Source organism: Myodes glareolus, chromosome 4, assembly GCF_982192425.1.
Source record: "Myodes glareolus chromosome 4, mMyoGla1.1, whole genome shotgun sequence".
Classification (NCBI taxonomy): domain Eukaryota; kingdom Metazoa; phylum Chordata; class Mammalia; order Rodentia; family Cricetidae; genus Myodes; species Myodes glareolus.
This window is the reverse complement of record NC_142029.1, coordinates 106,960,648-106,978,543: the sequence shown is the minus strand read 5'-3', so window position 1 is coordinate 106,978,543 and position 17,896 is coordinate 106,960,648. Positions and strand designations below refer to the sequence as shown.

General features: G+C 36.4%; 2 protein-coding genes across 2 annotated transcripts; one reads left to right on the top strand and one right to left on the bottom strand.

Annotated features, from left to right (window-relative positions):
• Positions 1–11,839: 11,839 nt before the first annotated feature.
• Positions 11,840–12,902, bottom strand: LOC125400583 (olfactory receptor 7G1-like). The gene is made up of 2 exons (XM_048434670.3): positions 12,881–12,902; positions 11,840–12,783 (listed from the first exon to the last, which is right to left on the bottom strand). The coding sequence occupies exons 1-2, from the start codon at positions 12,900–12,902 to the stop codon at positions 11,840–11,842; spliced, it is 966 nt and encodes a 321-aa protein (XP_048290627.3).
• Positions 12,903–17,179: 4,277 nt separating this feature from the next.
• On the top strand, positions 17,180–17,691 carry LOC148122425 (NHP2-like protein 1). Its single transcript, XM_087905851.1, has one exon. The coding sequence runs from the start codon at positions 17,251–17,253 to the stop codon at positions 17,635–17,637; it is 387 nt and encodes a 128-aa protein (XP_087761977.1). The 5' UTR covers positions 17,180–17,250; the 3' UTR covers positions 17,638–17,691.
• The last annotated feature ends 205 nt before the right edge of the window (positions 17,692–17,896 follow it).

Sequence of the window (17,896 nt, the reverse complement as noted above, 5' to 3'; positions counted from 1 at the left end):
AAGGAAAGAATTTTAGGAGCCAAAGGGTTCAAGGACACTAGGAGTGTATGGCCCACAGAACCAAAGAAGTGGGGCTTCTAGGGACTCACAAAGACTGAAGGTGAAATCAGAGAACATGACTTTGCTCAGGTCCTCTGATAATATATTATGGTTTTAGTTTGGATGTTTTTTGGGAACTCAGAGCAGAGGAAATGTGGGTGTCTTCAAATATTTTAACCTGCTCATGGTATCCTTTTCCTCGTACTGGGTTGCCTTGCCCAGTCCTGAGAAGAGGGTGTTTGGCTAGAATCCATAGATGTTATTGTGCCTTGCTTTGCTGATATTCCTAGGAAGCCAGCTTTTTGTAAGGGACACCAGAGGAGAAGCAGATCTTCTCAAAAGGCAAGATAGGGGGGTGGGAACTGGGAAGAGGGAAGAAGGAGAAATGACAGTCAGGATATTGAATAAAGGAATAAAGAAAAAAAAATAAAATATTCCCATAAAAGATATTACTCAAGGCAATTACATCAATGTTTTTCTTACGTTTTTGATAATTTGATAGCATTCCACTTTTACAATGAACTTTTACATGTTTAGTGTGTCTTTATTTCATAATTGTAGCTAGTGATATATTCATATCTTGTAAACACTTCTACATAAAGCTCTTTCATTTGAGACATATGGATTAATAACTGCTTACAGCCTAGGACCATTATTAATGACCAAAAACATTTGACAGGATCTGAAATTATTCCAAAGTACAATATTACAACACTTGAATGAGGAATTCTGATATTCAATGTATCATTTTACTTATACAGTTTTAAACTTAATATAATTAGAACACAATTTTAAATCTCTGATAAAATCTGGTACTTGCAAAGAAAGTTCAGCATGGTAGGTGAGAAAAAAGAAAAAAAAGGATTTCAGGAGCAAAAACTCAAAACCTTTAAAAAAGAAAGCAGGTTTTAGGGGCTGGAGAGATGGCTCAGAGGTTAAGAGCATTGCTTGCTCTTCCAAAAGACCTGAGTTCAATTCCCAGCAACCACATGGTGGTTCACAACCATCTGTAATGAGATCTGGTGCCCTCTTCTGGCCTGCAGGCATACACACAGACAGAATATTGTATACATAATAAATAAATAAATAAGAAAGCAGGATTTACTATCAAGCTCATACATGTCTGTAACTCCAGTTCTCCATTTACAGCCCCTGATTGATGAGATTATAGTTATGTATCACATGCATGGTAGTGCTTTTTTAAAATAACATGAAATTTTTTATATTTGAACTCACATCAAAAATATTATAGTTATACTATATTGATTTCATATGACCCATATGTAAAAATAAAATCAATATAGTATAACTACAATGTATGGGAAAAACCAAATCTTATTCATTCAGTTCATTTAAACTTGCAGTGCTTGCTACTCCCATTTCTGAAATTGTCTTTCAATCACTCTATTACTCATTATTTTAATTCCCCAATAAATATTCAAAACACACAAAAAATATAAGGAAGCTGAGGTATTGATATGCAAAATGCAAACTGCCTGAACCTGATCCCCTCCATATATAACTAAGATAGCATTGCTTATTTAAGATGGGTTGATAAGATGTCTGCTGAAATTGAACCCCCAAATGAAAACTGTTTTCAATGGAGTCAGATAACATAGTTTATATAATTGGATCACATGAAATTCTACATATACTTCAACACACAACAGAATTAGATTAAATTCAAACTAATTAATACCTAGATATCATGAAACTCTTAATTGTGGATGAATTGGGTAATGGATGACTGAATTATTGAGTTTATATTTACTTTGTTATATTATCACATTGTAGAAATCAAAGCTAAAATCAATTATGCAATAACTAAACATGAATGTCAAGAATGAGATGACCCAAGACACCCTTCATTTCCCCATTTCTCCGGTCATAAATAGGAGGGTTCACCATTTGAAGAATTTAAACCTTGTTTTAAAATGATTAGTAAACAACTGAGGAGCTGTAGCACACAATAAAACTGATCTCATCGAGTAAGGTTTTCGGTGAGAGTTGAGACTGGCCTTGTGCCATAGCCACACTGAGGAATATCTTGCATATCACCATAGAACCTTCATCTGGCGATGGAAGGAGATAGAGACAGAGACCCACATTGGAGCACTGGTCTGAGCTCCCAAGGTCCAAATGAGGAGCAGAAGGAGAGAAAACATGAAAAAGGAAGTCAGGACCACGAGGGGTGCGTCCTCCCACTGAGATGGTGGGACTGATCTAATGGTAGCTCACCAAGGCCAGCTGGACTGGGAGTGCTGGAGCATATGATCAAACCCTACTCTCTGAATGTGGCTGGCAATGAAGGCTGACTGAGAAGCCAAGGACAACGGCACTGGTCTTTGATTCTACTGCGGGGACTGTCTTTGTGGGAGCCTGGTTTGTTTGGATGCTCACCTTCCTAGACCTGGATGGAGGGGGGATGACCTTGGACTTCCCACCGGGCGGGGAACTCTGACAGCTCTTTGGCCTGAAGAAGTAAGGGGAGGAGAGGAAGTGGGGGGAATGGGAGGCTATGGGGAAGAGGGGAGGAAGTGGAAATTTTTATGAATAAATAAATAAATAAGTAAAAAAAAAGTGTGCGTTGTCTATCTTCAAAGAACCCAGGCTGTTTTTAAAACAGGGGGTCATTTGCTGAAAACTGAAACCAAAACCTCCTCGCCAAGGGCGGCATCCACATAGTTCCTTGAATGTAGAGAGGTTAAATCAGTGCCAGTCTGGAGCTTTCAGCCCTATGTTCCAATCTCTTTAGCTTGAGAGGGTACCTTGCAGGCTACAGACAGAGAAGCCAGAATACAAACTCTCAAGGTATAGTCTGTTCTGCCTGTAAGATATGCTGAGGCAATAGTGGCTGCAGAATTTATAGCAGTGGCCAACCAATGTTTTGTTTAGTTTGAGGCCCACTCCCCAAGAGCTAGCCTGTGTGATCTACTGCCTGGATGGCTACGAACTAGAGACTGAATAGTCCAGAAACCTAGGGTAGAACCAAACAGGATTGGCAAAAAATACCAAACAAACAAACAAACAAATGATAAAATTATTCCTAATGATATTCTTCTATACTAATAGATCAAAAACTTGGCTAGCCATTATCAGAGAGACTTACTCTGGCAGCAGATGGGAGCAGGTACAGAGCTCAAGGTCAGACTTTGTGCAGGGAGATAGTCTTAATAGGAGGTCTCCATAAGATACTTCTCCTCAGAGATGAGGAAATCCAACAGACGATGAAGAGGAAAATTTATAGGAATCAGAGTGGATGATGGACAGTAGGAGTACATGGCCTATTGAATCAATGAAGCAGAGCACATGAGATGACAGAGACCAAAACAGCAAGCACAGGTCCTGCATGGTCTGCACCATATCCTCTGTGCCTAAGTTGTGGTTCTTAGTTGGTGTTTTTTTATAGGAGACATAGCATTGGGAGCAGGTGGATCGCTAACTCTTTTACATGCTCTTAAGACTCATTTTCTCTTATTAGCTTGCCTTGCCCCACCTCAAAATGAGGATTTTTGTCTTGTTAAAATGTGTCTTGTTTTTTTTTCCTGTTTGGCTGCCTTCTCTAGTAGACCTGTTCTTTTAACCTCTAGTAGGTGAGGGAGTGAATCTTGGGAACAGATGAGGTGCAGGGCAAATGGGAAGAGTAGAAGGAGGAGAAACTGTGCTCCAGATATACTGCATGGTATATGAATCTATTTTTAGTAAAAAAGAAAGAAAAGAAGGAAGACATTTCCTGTAGTATAACAAGAAAGAAATATTGAATATCTACCAGACTTATTCTAAACTCTCAAGCAAAAGTAAAATTAAAAGTAATCTCATCATCTGTATAAGGTAAAGTTTCTACAACTTTTAAATGCCTCACAATTATCTTAAAACCCACTCAAAATTCATCTGTAGTACTTCATGTTATCTATCTTCCATATGTATAAAAATGTCATAACAAACATCCCTAGTCAGTGTTTTGAATAGATAGAATCAGCATTGATTTCCTGACACTTTATATGACCATCTATGGATGTATCAAAATGTCATAACACATATCCCTAGTCAATGTTTTGAATAGATTCAGCATTGATTTCTTGACACTTTATTTGATCATTTGAGCAAATGTGTCTTAGTATAAAATTAACATTGATAAGTAAATGACTATAATTATATTTTTTGTAAATATGTATGTATTTATGTGTGGTCAGGTACAGATATATATTTTGAGTTCACATGAACATTCAAGTGCATTCTTGTATAGGTGAAAGAACCAATTTGGGTACTGTTCCTCAGTCCTCAGATACTTCATTTTATAATTTTTTTGCTATTTTAAGACAGGTGTCATGTAGGAAGTGAGGCAAGCATGCTCTGAGGATCCACCTATCTTTACTTCACCCACTTCTTAGATTACAAGATCACACCAATATTCTTATTTTTTTAAAAAAAGATATCTCTTTTAGAGTTCAAACTCAGATCCTCATGCTTGTATGAAAAGAGATTTGCCCACTTAACTGTATTATAAGCTTAATAATAAAATTCTTTCAAATTTCTTTATAACAGCTTCTGCATATATGTGCTATACTTTTTAATTTATAGGTAGTTGGATCACTTATACTCAGTAGGTCATCTGTGGGATATGGAAAGTAACCATGCAGGTAGTCATTAGCTATAGTTAGAAATTGTTGCTTTTCAACAGAACTCACCTAGTTAATATTGCTTAAATTGCAAGCAATCCTTGATAGTAATTAACTCTAAATTCATGTGAATATAATTAGTGGAATCTCTGTCTCAGCCTAATGGAGACTATTCACATGAGACTCATAGCATGTCTCTGAACAATATAAACACACACCAAAAATTTAAATAAGAAAAACAAATATAAAGTCTCCTGTGGAAACAGGCCAGAAGGCAAGCTCTCAGTGATAAAGACTAACTATATAATAGCTCTAAGTAATCAGCAATTTAAAAAGATACGTCCTTAGAGAACAATATTATTAGGCTCCAGAGAACATAAAAGTAGTTGACAGAGACAATAATTTCTTTCAGTGTTTGATTCATGCACTCAAAATTGTTACAGGGTCACCAACTTTCTTTTAGAATAAAACAACATATATAATTGTATGAGATGATGTATGTCCTCTTGGGAATGGCTAGATGAATGTATTTTCTATGAATAGGGTAATAATCACTTCAAAATGTGCATGTTTCCAAATTTCACAATCATACATAAACAATGTTGAGAAAAACTCATGCTGATTGGAATCTAATGCTGATCTTATCTCTGGTGACTCATCATTTCTTGTCCCCCTTCAACTCTTTCTCTCCCTCTCCCTTCTCTCTTTCTCTGTGTTTGCATGAAGCTAAATGGAAGGCCTTAGACCAGTTTTGCAAGGGAAAATAGTGAATCAAACCCTTGAGGAATTTTAGAAATTACTTTCACATCAATTTTATTTGACAACTGTAGGGGTGGTAGATTTCACTGCATCTTCCTTTAATTATCACATTTAGACAATACAGAAAGCAAATGGGTCAGGGAGAGTGACAGTAAACTGTTGAAAACTCAGTCAAGTGGTGAATCCAGTTTCAGGTGTTGTCTTGACTTTAGCATATTAACTCATTTGTGGCTCATTTTATGCAGTTATTGATCTGAAAATGACTCTATCTCTATACCACCCATAATAAGATCATAAGCTATTTGATTACAAGCTGACAAGACCCGCAATATACATTTCTCTCTCAAGAATTTGTTAACTCCTCATTCTTGTATAATAACTAAGTTCAAAAGGATGTTGATTGCTTGTCTCCTCCACAATATATAACAGTGGTGCACTATATTTATAACATTAAGTTGAATGTATCAAGTGTTCAAGAGGCAGCAACCATTTCTAGCTTACTATTAACTTCACTGCATCACTGGATAGGAAATAAATACAATCAAAAATCAAGGACCTGCTATTTCAGAGAAGTTCTTAGGATATCAGTGGTGTAAGACAAGCAAGAATATTCCTCTGAAGGTGAAGAATACATTATCACACTTGACTCCTCCACCACCAAGAAAAAGCACAACATTTAATTAACCCATTTGGCTTCTGAAGACAACATTTTCCTTATTCCAGAGGAGTACTCCACCCCATATACCAAGAGACTCAGAAAGCTGTTAGGTCTGGGTGGGGCTTGGAACAGGAGATGGGTCCTTGCAAAGTTAATACTACTGTGCAGGTCCCTCTATCACTTGGGGCCCATGATCAAGTAGACCCAGTGTGACCTGAGATGTCAATGGTTGTTATGGATACTGTTTGGGATCTTTGGTAAACCTAAATAGGTAAAACACAGAAGAGATCTTTGGAATTTTGGAACAACTATCTGTCATTATGTATAGACAACTATTTTCTCTATGAGAAATACTTCTTGGTCTATTATTAGACTTTGTGGAAACTGCACATTTGAATTGGGCCTCTACGTTATCAGCTGATCTGAGAGCTTATCATAAGGGGAATATTATCTGACCTACGAATTCAAAGGTAGGCTGTGCATCCAAAAATTTCATCATAAAATGGAAGTTATATACACATGATAGAACTCAATCAAGTCTTGAGAGCATAAGCAAGTTACAGGAAAGAATATGCCCAAACACTTGTATTATTTTTGTTGCATGTAGTCTGCTACCAAGCAGGTACCTATTGTCTCATGGAATATGTTGAGAGAGGAAAAGACAATGAGGGCCTGCTTTAATGATGATTTTGCAGGTATACAAGCATCATGCAGAGGTAGAGAGCAAAGGCATTACAGACAATGAAAGACACCAGCAAAAATAAATTTTCCCAGTGGGAAGAACTATGGGATGTACAATATATTGTTTTTAGAAAAAAAATGACCAGGTGTGTGATTGTTCATTGAGTTATGAGCTATAGCCAATGGATAGGGTGGATGGTCAGGGACTTTGAAAGACCATGATAAGAAAATTGATGAGAAACACAACTAGAGAAAGAGGATGCAGATAACTTTATCCTAATGGGTGAAGCAAGTCAAGACACATCTGTGCCATATAAGTTCTCATTAAAAGGTGACTTCATCTGAAGAGGCACTCAATTATCAGTTATATAGGATGACCCATTTTGTGAACAGTCAGCCCCTTCCCAGAGCTATCTGTGTCATTGTCCAATGGGCCTATGAACAAAGGGGTCATGGTGGCAGAGATGGGAGTTATGCGTAGGCTTGACATTGTGAACTGCCACCTACTAAGGTTGACCTGTCCACATCTGTTGCTGACTACCTTATCAGTCAATAGAGATCAACTACAAACCTCAGAAATGACACCATTCTCTCCGTGTCCAACCAGTGACCTAGTGGTAGGTTGACTACAATGGATCCCGTTCTCCACAGGGATAACACTTTGTCCTAACTGGAGTAGATACTTATTCAGGCTATGTATTTGCCTTTCCTCCATGTACTGTTTCTGCCAAAATCATGATACATAGACTTACGGAATGACTTTATATCATCATGTTATTCCACACAATATTGCTTTTGTCCAAAGAACTCTATTCACATCCTGAGATGTGTGACCATGGGCCTACAACTATGGATTCCACTCGTACTACCATGTTGTCTACTGAGGCAGCTTGCATGATACAAAGATAAAATGGTCTTCTGGAGAAATACTTGCAATATGAATAAGGTGACAGCAGCCTGAAGGGCTGGGACACAGTTCTCTAGAATGAAGTGTATGCTTTGAATCGGTTTCTAATATATGGTATGGCTTCTCCCATACTCAAGATCCATGGAGTCTGGAATGATGAGGTGGGGGTGGTAATAATTCTACTCTTTTATCACTCCTAAGATCCTACTGGGAAAATATTTGCTTTTTCTTTCTATGACCTTAGGCTAAGCTGGCTTAGACATTTTGGTTTTGGAGGGATGCATTTTCCAGGAGCCACAGGAAGCATTTCAGTGAACTGGAAGATCTGAGTTCCCCATGTCTACTTTGAGCTTCTGATACTTCTAATCCACAAGGTTAAAAAAGGAATCGTCTGTGTTGGAAGTGTGACTAATCCAGGTTAACAAAGGAAAGTTGGATTATTTCTCCATATTGGAGTTAGGGTGATTATGTCTCGAATACAGGATATCTTTTAGTGCATCTCATGGTGCCAAAACATCTTGTTATCAAATTCACTGTGAAAATACTTTAATGGAATCCATAAAGGATGACCAAGGACACAGATCCACCAGAAATGAAGGTAGATCTCTTCCAGGAAAGAAGTCAAGACTTTCTGAGTGTACTTGCAGAGGGTGTAGAAAAAATATAATGGATAATAGAGGACGGTTTTGAAAAATACTAGCTAAGGCCAAGTGATCAGTTGCAGAAACAATGATTGTAATTGGCATGAGTGTTTCTGTGAAATTTATGAATGTGTTTGTATAGATACTTATCTTTTTATTATGTGCTGCAATTTCATCCAAGAGAACATCAATGCCTATCATTTCTAAATTTGAGATATTTAAAGACTATCCTTTAAAAGATATTGTCACATATTTTAAATTTATAATGTATTTTCAGTAGTACAAGGGATACTTATAGCATGCTAGGCATTATTATCAACTTGATTGTCTTCATTTAAAAGTTAAGAATAGCATAAGTATATACGATCATCAGTTAAGTTGACAAAAGGTAAGCTTGTTATAGCTTTTGTTGGATGTCAACTTGACTACATCTGGAGTTAATTAAAACAAAAAACCTGGTATACCTTTGAAGGTTTTTGCTTAATCATGTGACGTGATAAGATGTCCTTTTTAAAATAGCTATTTTTTTTACAAGATGACCACAGTTTCCCCTCCCTCCTCTCCTCTCAGTACCTTCCCCATCTCCCCTCTCACCCACATCCACTCCTCCTCTGCTTCCAATCAGAAAAGCATAAGTCTCCCTGGGAAATCAACCAAACATATGGTGCAATGAGACTAGAAAACTCCCCTCATATTAAGACTGGGTAAATCAACCCAGAATAAAGAATAAACAGCAAAAGAACGACAGACAACCCTCCTCCCACTGTTAGGAGTTCCACAAGAAGACTACACAACTGTAACATATTTTATGAAGGCCTACATCAGTCCACTGTATGCTCTCTGGTTGTCAGTTCAGACTCTGTGAGCCTCTTTGGTCCCAGGTTAGTTGATTCTATGGGTTTTTTAAAGCAATATTTTTTATTTTACGTACCAATCTCAGGTCACTCTCCTCCTGCTTCACCCAGTATATAGCTGTGGATCTCTGCATCTCCTTCAATCAGTTACTGGGTGAATGTTCTATTCTGACAAATTAGTCATCAATCTGATTACAGGGAAAGGCCAATTCAGGCACTGTATCCACAATTAGAGTCTTAACTGGGCTCATCTTTGTGGATTCCTAGGCATTTCCCTAGTACCAGGTTTCTCAATAACCTCATAATGGCTACTTTTATCAAAATACCTTTATCCTTCAATTTGGGAGAGAGAGAGAGAGATCCTATGGGATTTATTGTGGTGTATTTGAGCTCTCTTGTTCCAACAATCTCCCCCACCCTTGCAGGATTACAAAAGTTCTGCCTAATGTTTGGCTGTAAGTACCTTTATCTATTTCCATCAGTTGCTGAATGATTCCTATCTAACAACAATTAGATTATGTCCCTATCAATGAGTACAGCAGGATATAATTAACATCCTTACATTGACTATTTTTTTGCCTGTCATGTATGGTTCTCTCATAGGTCTCTGGGCTATCCAGCTAAGAGTCTTTGCTAGGGCCACCCTCGAAGATTCCTAAGAGTTTCCACTACGCTATGTTTTTACCGCACCCTGAGATGCTCCCTTCTCAATTTTTTCTTCCAGTACTCTCCCTGTCTGTTCGTCTACCTGATGCTTCTTATTCCCATCTCTACTCACTCTTAATCCAACTGGTCAATCTATTCTATTTCTCCTTCTGAAGGAAATTAAAGCATTGCCCACTTTAGCCCTCCTTTATTATTAGCTTTTTTGGGTTATAGAATGGTTATCCTTTACTTTAGAGCTAATACTCACTTATAAATAAGTACATACTGTGTTTGTCTTTCTGGGTCTGGGTTACCTCACTCAGAAAGACATTTTTCTAGTTTTTTATCCTCCAAATTTCATAATGTCATTGTTTTTAAGAACTGAGTAATACTCCATTCTTTTTCTGTTCTATGGTTGATGGATGTCTAAGTTGTTTTCAGTTTCTGGCTCTTATAGGAAGACCCACTTTGAACCTGGATCTTTGAGGAGGGAAGTCATATATATTAATCCAGATATTTTGAGTTGGGAACACACACCTCTATTCTGAGTCATACCTTCTGTTGAGAATCTATATAAAGGACATTGAAAAAGACCTTCCCTCTCTTTGCTTGCCAACTTTCTCTTACATGATCACATCCTTTCTTTAACTGACATTAGAGCTTACTTCTTTAGGATTCTAGCATCTATTGAAGACCAGCTGAGATATCCAGCCTCATAGACTGAACAACTCCTCGATTCTTTTACCTTCCATTCATAGGCTGTCATTATTGAATTAGCTGTAACACAGCCTTTATATCATTCTAATAAATCTCTTTTATCTATATATATATAGGTAGATAGATAGATAGATGATAGATAGATTCATTCTGTAATTTATAATACTCCATATAATCTTAATATAGTGTAATAATGTGTAAATATGATTAATAAATCTAAAGTTAAAATGAATAACACACATGAAAATTAATTCAAAGTATATCTTGGTCAAATTAAAATATCTTTATCTTCATTCATATTATAGCATATTATAAATATTTGTGCCTGTATTTTGTGTGCTTGTATATATTAGTGTTTAAGCACAGGACTATTGCCAACCTTATATTGAAATGTGCATTTTAATTATTAGCATCTCACATAATTTTAGTTACTAAAGCAGATATTATGATATTTACATGTATTTTACTTTCCATAACAGAATTGCTTCTCCCTGAGTTAGGTGCTGATTATCTGTGTAGTCAGACTGACCCAAGAAATAAACAGGCCATAATGAAAGCAGATTGTGAACTTTAGTTCTGTGTTCTTATCCAGGATCAGACTTGGCAAGTCCAATCTGAGCCAGAAATGTTCAAAGTGCTAAGGTTGAGGTTTGTGGGGAATTAGCTCTTCCTCTTGTGCCTGTTAATTTTCTAATGAGAGATAGAAAGGGTGTGGATCCACGTGGCAAAGAAGTAGGGAAGAACTAAGAGGAGTTGAGAAAGGTAAAACCATAATCAGAGTAAATTTTATAGGAAAAGAGTATTTTCATTTTAAGAAAATAAAAGAAACTAATAATACAATTTAAATATTTGTATAATAAATTTCATAAGGTTTCATTGCCCATAATATGAAAGGGATCTTCATTCACTGCTCAGTTCACTTATATTCACTTATATTCACTGCAATATAAGTTTTATTTTGTTATCATTGGGAATTTCATCACTGAAATATATCAGTTACCGCACAATCCTTTCTAAGCACTAATATAATCTAATTGTTCCACATTCATAACTGCTGACCATAACTAACTCAGAAGATATAACCATCCACAAATATTTGTATTTTCAAGGAAAAGTCTTAGCAATTTATTTACACACTGTAAAAAATAAGTATTCGCTCTAAGTATGGAGTATTACTAGATTTCAATTATAGAGAAACTAACCCAGAAATCAGGCAGAAAGTGTTCTGTGGTTTTCTATTGGCTATCTTTTCTCACTTTTCTTTTTCTGTAATCTTCAAGGAATGGAGAGAAATGTAAAATCCTAAGTGTTTCTTCAAGTTATCCTTTAGTGGAACTTGAATGCCACCGTAAAGCAGCCCCAATACTTGAGCTTAATTTCCTCAGGGCTTCCTTCATGTCTTTGTTTCTCAGACTGTAGATAAAAGGGTTCAACATCTGAGGGACTACAGAATACATCACTGAAGCCACTACAGTCTTTTCAGGAGAGTTAGTCACTGCAGAACTGATGTACACACCCAAAATTGTACCGTAAAACAGTGAGACAACTGACACATGAGAGCCACACGTGGAAAATGTTTTATATCTTCTCCCTGTTGATGGCATTCTTATAACTGTTGATACAATATGAGTGTAAGAAAAAATTATCCCAGAGATAGGAATGCCACCAAAGACACATGATGCAAAATATACCAAGATGTTATTAATGAGTGTATCAGAGCATGCAAGTTTAAGTAGTTGAGCAAGTTCACAGAAAAAATGAGGTATTTCAATGTTAGTACAGAAAGACAAGTGTAAAACCATCAGAGTGTGCAAGAGACCAAACATAAAGCTAAGGATCAGAGAGAATAAAACCATCAGGAGACACCAAAAAGGGCTCATGATTGCGGAGTACCTCAGAGGGTGACAAATGGCCACATAGCGGTCATAGGCCATCACAGCAAGGAGACAGTTTTCCAGTCCAGTGAAAACCAACACAAACCAAACTTGTATAAGACAAGACGAGTAAGTTATGCTTTGATTCTGAGTTATGAGGTTAATGAGCATCTTTGGTATTGTGTTTGTGCTTAAACAAATGTCGTTAATGGAAAGACTACAGAGAAAAAAGTACATAGGTGTGTGTAGGTGTGTGTCAGAGATGACAGCCAAGATGATGATCAAGTTTCCTAGCACAGTGACCAGATATATGCAGAGGAACAGACTGAAGACAAGCAGCTGGAGCTGGGGATCATCAGTCAGCCCAAGGAGAAGAAATTCTGAAACTGCTGAAATTGAATGGTTTTTAGATTTCATTTTTCTGATAATTCTTATGGAAATGAGGACTGAAAGTAAAAAACAAAAACTTTGCTAGATTTACAATACTTGTATCACCTTCTAATTTCATGGAAATGATAATTCTAGAAACGTTTTATACTTCCTGATCACTTCTAGGTTTGTGGCTCTGCGACATTCATTCAACACTCAGAATGTATTTGTAAAGTATGAAATTGAAGACCTAGGAGAAAAAAATAAAAGATAAATCGACTCTTCATACATTGTATAAAATTTAAATTTACAGTCTAATGATCTATGCTCACTTTCATCTCGTACCTCTCCAATCACATTTATGTTATCAGACTACAAAGTATTACAAAATGCTACAATCACTAAACTCTATGAGATACATCATACACTTTCACAATTAATACGTGTTTTTAAAACATCAAAATTGACCCTGGAATATTACACTTACATTCTAGATAAAACATATGAATAAGGCCATGCTGGAGAATAAAGTGAAGGACCCCTGAGACAGTTATAGAAGCACACAGAACACCTCGTGGGTTTTAAGATTCATGGGTGAGAGATGAGAGTCCTGAAATCTAGAATGATTTTTAGGCTAACCCCGACTAATACATGAAAAATTTCTAAAATCTTCAATGCTCTCTCAGGTTTCACAATTTACCATTCTGTTTTTTATTTTTCTGAAGTGATCCTTTTTTTCCCATGGACTGTCTCCTCCCTTTCCTCTAAGATATTCTGTTTTTACGTATAGCTGAATAGTGCAGATGAGGAAAGCAAATATCCAAGGTGTTCATAGAATTATTAAGTTTGAGAGAGGTAGCTTTATATTTGAGAGAAAATGTTATAGAGACCAGATGTCTATCAGAATGCCATGTCTGATACGGATGGCCATATAGGTAAGAGTGTGCTAAGAAAATTTAGGTTACCCTTTTTGTTTTGCAAGAAGTTCATGGACACCTGTTTTGCAAGTATGTTCAGTTTTCTCGTTGCTTCTTTTGCATGAAATTATCAAAATATCCCTATTTATACCCATTCACTAATGAAGTACTTACAAATTTTCTGTGGTTGAGAAGAATTGTGTTCAACAGCTCACCTAAGTGAGAGAAATCAAATGTCTTTTTCCCAGGTAAAAGAGGTGCAAAAATGACTTCCTGGTAAGAGGAAGAAAGAAGATAACAGGTAGAAAGAAGAGAGTGAGGCTGCTGCTGACTTGCAGCTCAGGCATTTTGATTCAGTGTTTATAGGTCTGACAACTATAGAGTCTCAAAGTCCCCATGGCTTGATAGTGAAATTTCCTCATTACACACCAGAAATAGTATCATAAGTCTTATCCCAGGGGTGCAAGCAAGAGTCAATAAGACAAGCACTCAGTATAGTTGGTAAGTTGACCTTATGTTTATACTTCTGTTATTCAGTGTCCTCTGTTTTTTTTTCCATTCCTTCCATTTAATACTTTGTAACCATTGATCATTTAAATTCTGTAAGCAATTTGTGAATTCTATTTGTGTTCTTTATTTCTTGTTATCAGGAAGCATATTTGAGTGTGAAGTTAGAGTACATAACTCATATTTTATTATAAATTCATAATATAATCATAAATATTCCTACAAAGTTATAGATATTACTTGATTATTAAGTATTAATTATTTTGACATTCTTTAAAATATAGCCATCATTATAGTTTAGTTATGACTTTATTTATTTATGTTGTTCACTTTCCTCTGCATTTGCAGACATTTAAATGTGTGGCAATGTGTTCCTATGCAAATAAGAGGAGAGTTGTAGAATTTATTTCTTTCCTTCCACTATGTGGATCCAGGAATGAACTTCAAATTGTAAGACTTTCTCCCAGACACTTTTTCTCACTAAGTCACAATGTCAGTCCTATTATTTTTGCTAGCTATTACTGACTACATTTGTATGCCTCATTCTAATTAATCAACACTGAAAATAATTAGGAATTCATTGTGTTATTTTCATTTGTCAGGGTATTTTTTAAACAAGCTTACTCTCCTTTTCATATACTTCCCTTCCTTTTGTATGATATTTCTGTATCTAATACTTCCTATATTATTTTTATGTCATTCTAACTTCATTTAACTTGTTTTTTTTTGTTTTTTTGTTTTTGTTTTTTTGGGGGGCTAGTCCTAGCTCTGGTTGTCTTGGACTCACTCTGAACAGGCTGGCATCACACTCAGGGAGAAACACCTCCATCTTTAATCCTCAATGCTATTAAAAGCATGTACCACCACCATCTGGCTCCTTACTTCATTTATGAATACAAAAAACATAAAATTTATTTTCCTACTTTTAGATTTTTTTCTCAATTTTCTTATTTATTCTCCTTCAAAATATTTGATCTCATTTCTCTTTATCTAATAATAATAATATACCTTGGTGAGTCTGCACATTTTCTTTATCCATTCACCTCTGAATAATAAAAATTTAGGCTGATGTTTATCATGCCTTCATGAATCCTCTTTCAGTGGGGTAGAAAATTAATTTTTCTACTTATCTTACTCAAATAGTTTATGCTAATGGATCTCTTATAACTGCTTCTTAAAAGGCTAATATTCACTAACAGCAATTTGTGTATAAAGTGTATTAGTCAGTGTTCTCTTGAGTTATACAATGTATGAAATGAATCTATGAATATCTATATATATATGTGTGTATATATATATATGTGTGTGTGTGTGTATCTTTCTATCTATCTATCTATCTATCTATCTATCTATCTATCTATCTGCTGCCTGTCTGTCTATATCATGTTGTCTTGTGTTTCCTAAGTTCTTTTCATTATTGACAGAAAGAAAACCTGATAAACTTGAATCTTTTCCCATAGTTGATATTTTTCCCTACCAACACTTGAGAATATGTCCCATGTGTTTAGGAGGATATTTATTTTGTTGATATAATATTTCCTCATGTGTGTTAGCTCCATTACAATAATGTATAATTTATTCATTGTTCTCTTTATTGATATTTTGCCATTATATTTTGCTCAATTTTGAAGCTGGAGCTCTGACCTAACCTATAGTTAAGGCCTTGTTTTTGGTTATTCTTTCATGTGTCGTTATGAGTGAAGTCGAAGTCACCTTTATATAAATCATACTGTTGTGTGGAGGGTCTGCTTGTTTGTTCCTGGTCACCCAGCTAGCTTACACCTGAAATAATCACATAGAAACTGTATTAATTAAATTATTGCTTGGCCCAATAGCTCTAACTTCTTTTTGGCTAACTCGGACATCTTAATTTAACTCATTTCTTTAATCTCTGTATTGCCACATGTCAGCGGCTTACCAGAAAAGTTTCTGCATGTCTGACTCTGGTAGTGGCTCCATGGTGTCTCTTTGACTTTACTCTTCTTCCTCCCAGCATACAGTCTAGCTTTCCCCACCTACTTCTGTTCTTCCCTGTCATAGGCTCAAAGCACTTCTTCATTCATTAACCATTAAAAAAACACACAGACAGAAGAACCTCCCACACTATTTCCCCTTTTCTGTTTAAATAAAAATGAAGGCTTTAAATTTAACGTAGTAAAATCACATATAACAAAATAGATATCAAATAAGAATTACAGTTAGAATATTTATATCCACTTTATCTTTTATCATAACTAAGGGAAACTATAAGTATAACTACAAATTCTTCAACTCCATCAAAGACTCAAGAAGGATATAGTTTTACCTAAATAAACACCATGTACATTGTAAACAACTTCTAAAACTCTAGAATTGATAGAGACATCTCACTACCTGCACAGTCATGCAAAGTTCTTCTGTGCCATTGAGGATCCACCTTTAGCCTACAGGCCCATAGTATCCATCAGACTTTTCCATGAAGCAGGAAATTTCAAAGACAGTTCTGCCTATATTGGAAATTTTAGTCACTTACTTCTGTGTCCTGCAGAATGTCTTGCATTCTCTTTCATGAAGCAGGAACCATGAAGGAGTTCACTGTGAATCCTGCATGTCCAGTTCGTCTAACAAAAGCCATAAGGAGTCTCTTTGATACCCATCTTCATCTTGAAATAATTGGTGCTTCCAGGAATAGAAGTGCCTCACTGTCATGAAAAGTTTTAAGTTCTTAAACATTTTAAATGCCATATTCTGAAGGTCTCTGAAAGATTTGAAAAATACCTATTTAACTGAAATATATCTCTATACATCTAGAAAATCTAACTTGACTACAAGCTTGACTATTATAGATGATTATCTATTAAGCTATATTTTAATTATATGTTACAGTTTTAATCGAGCTACACAAACACAATACCTTAATCAAGAGCAGAAATATACATATAACAAAATTGATCTTGAACTTTTATCAATAAACCAAGAGCCATACCAATGAAAATCTCTATAGCAGAGTCTTTCCGTGCGGCGCTTTCAGTCTGTCGGAGCTTGGCTGTTTTCGACCCGCGGCGGGGCCGGCGCACCGCAGCCATGACAGAGGCTGATGTGAACCCGAAGGCCTATCCCCTCGCAGATGCCCATCTCACCAAGAAGCTGCTGGACCTTGTTCAGCAGTCGTGCAACTACAAGCAGCTTCGGAAAGGAGCCAATGAAGCCACCAAAACCCTCAACAGAGGCATCTCTGAGTTCATCGTGATGGCAGCAGACGCTGAGCCCTTGGAGATCATCCTGCACCTCCCACTGCTGTGTGAAGACAAGAATGTCCCCTATGTATTTGTGCGCTCCAAGCAGGCCCTAGGACGGGCCTGTGGGGTCTCCAGACCCGTCATCGCCTGTTCTGTTACCATCAAAGAAGGCTCCCAGCTAAAGCAGCAGATCCAATCCATCCAGCAGTCTATTGAAAGGCTCCTGGTGTAGCCTGTGGCTTTACCCTTCCTGTCTGCTCCCACCCTACTCTGTATCATACCATCTGTTAGCATGTAATGTTTTTGGCCAGTTTCTATTATAAATATTGTACTACATCTGGTTTTTGTATTTTTTTTATAGTCTTACAGGGTTGTTCTGTCCCATCTCTCCATCCTCTACTACCATTTTTTAATCTGTTTCACTTAATCTAAGTGAGATGATATCTAAGTTAAGTGAGAGGCAGAACGTCACAGTTTAACAGTGAGAAGAA

Coding starts and splice junctions, on each gene's coding strand:
- LOC148122425 (XM_087905851.1), top strand. CDS start 17,251: ATGACAGAGGCTGATGTGAACCCGAAGGCCTATCCCCTCGCAGATGCC.
- LOC125400583 (XM_048434670.3), bottom strand. CDS start 12,902: ATGAAATTAGAAGGTGATACAA. Junction 12,784..12,880: donor GAAATTAGAAGGTGATACAA/GTATTGTAAATC, acceptor ATTCAATTTCAG/CAGTTTCAGAATTTCTTCTC.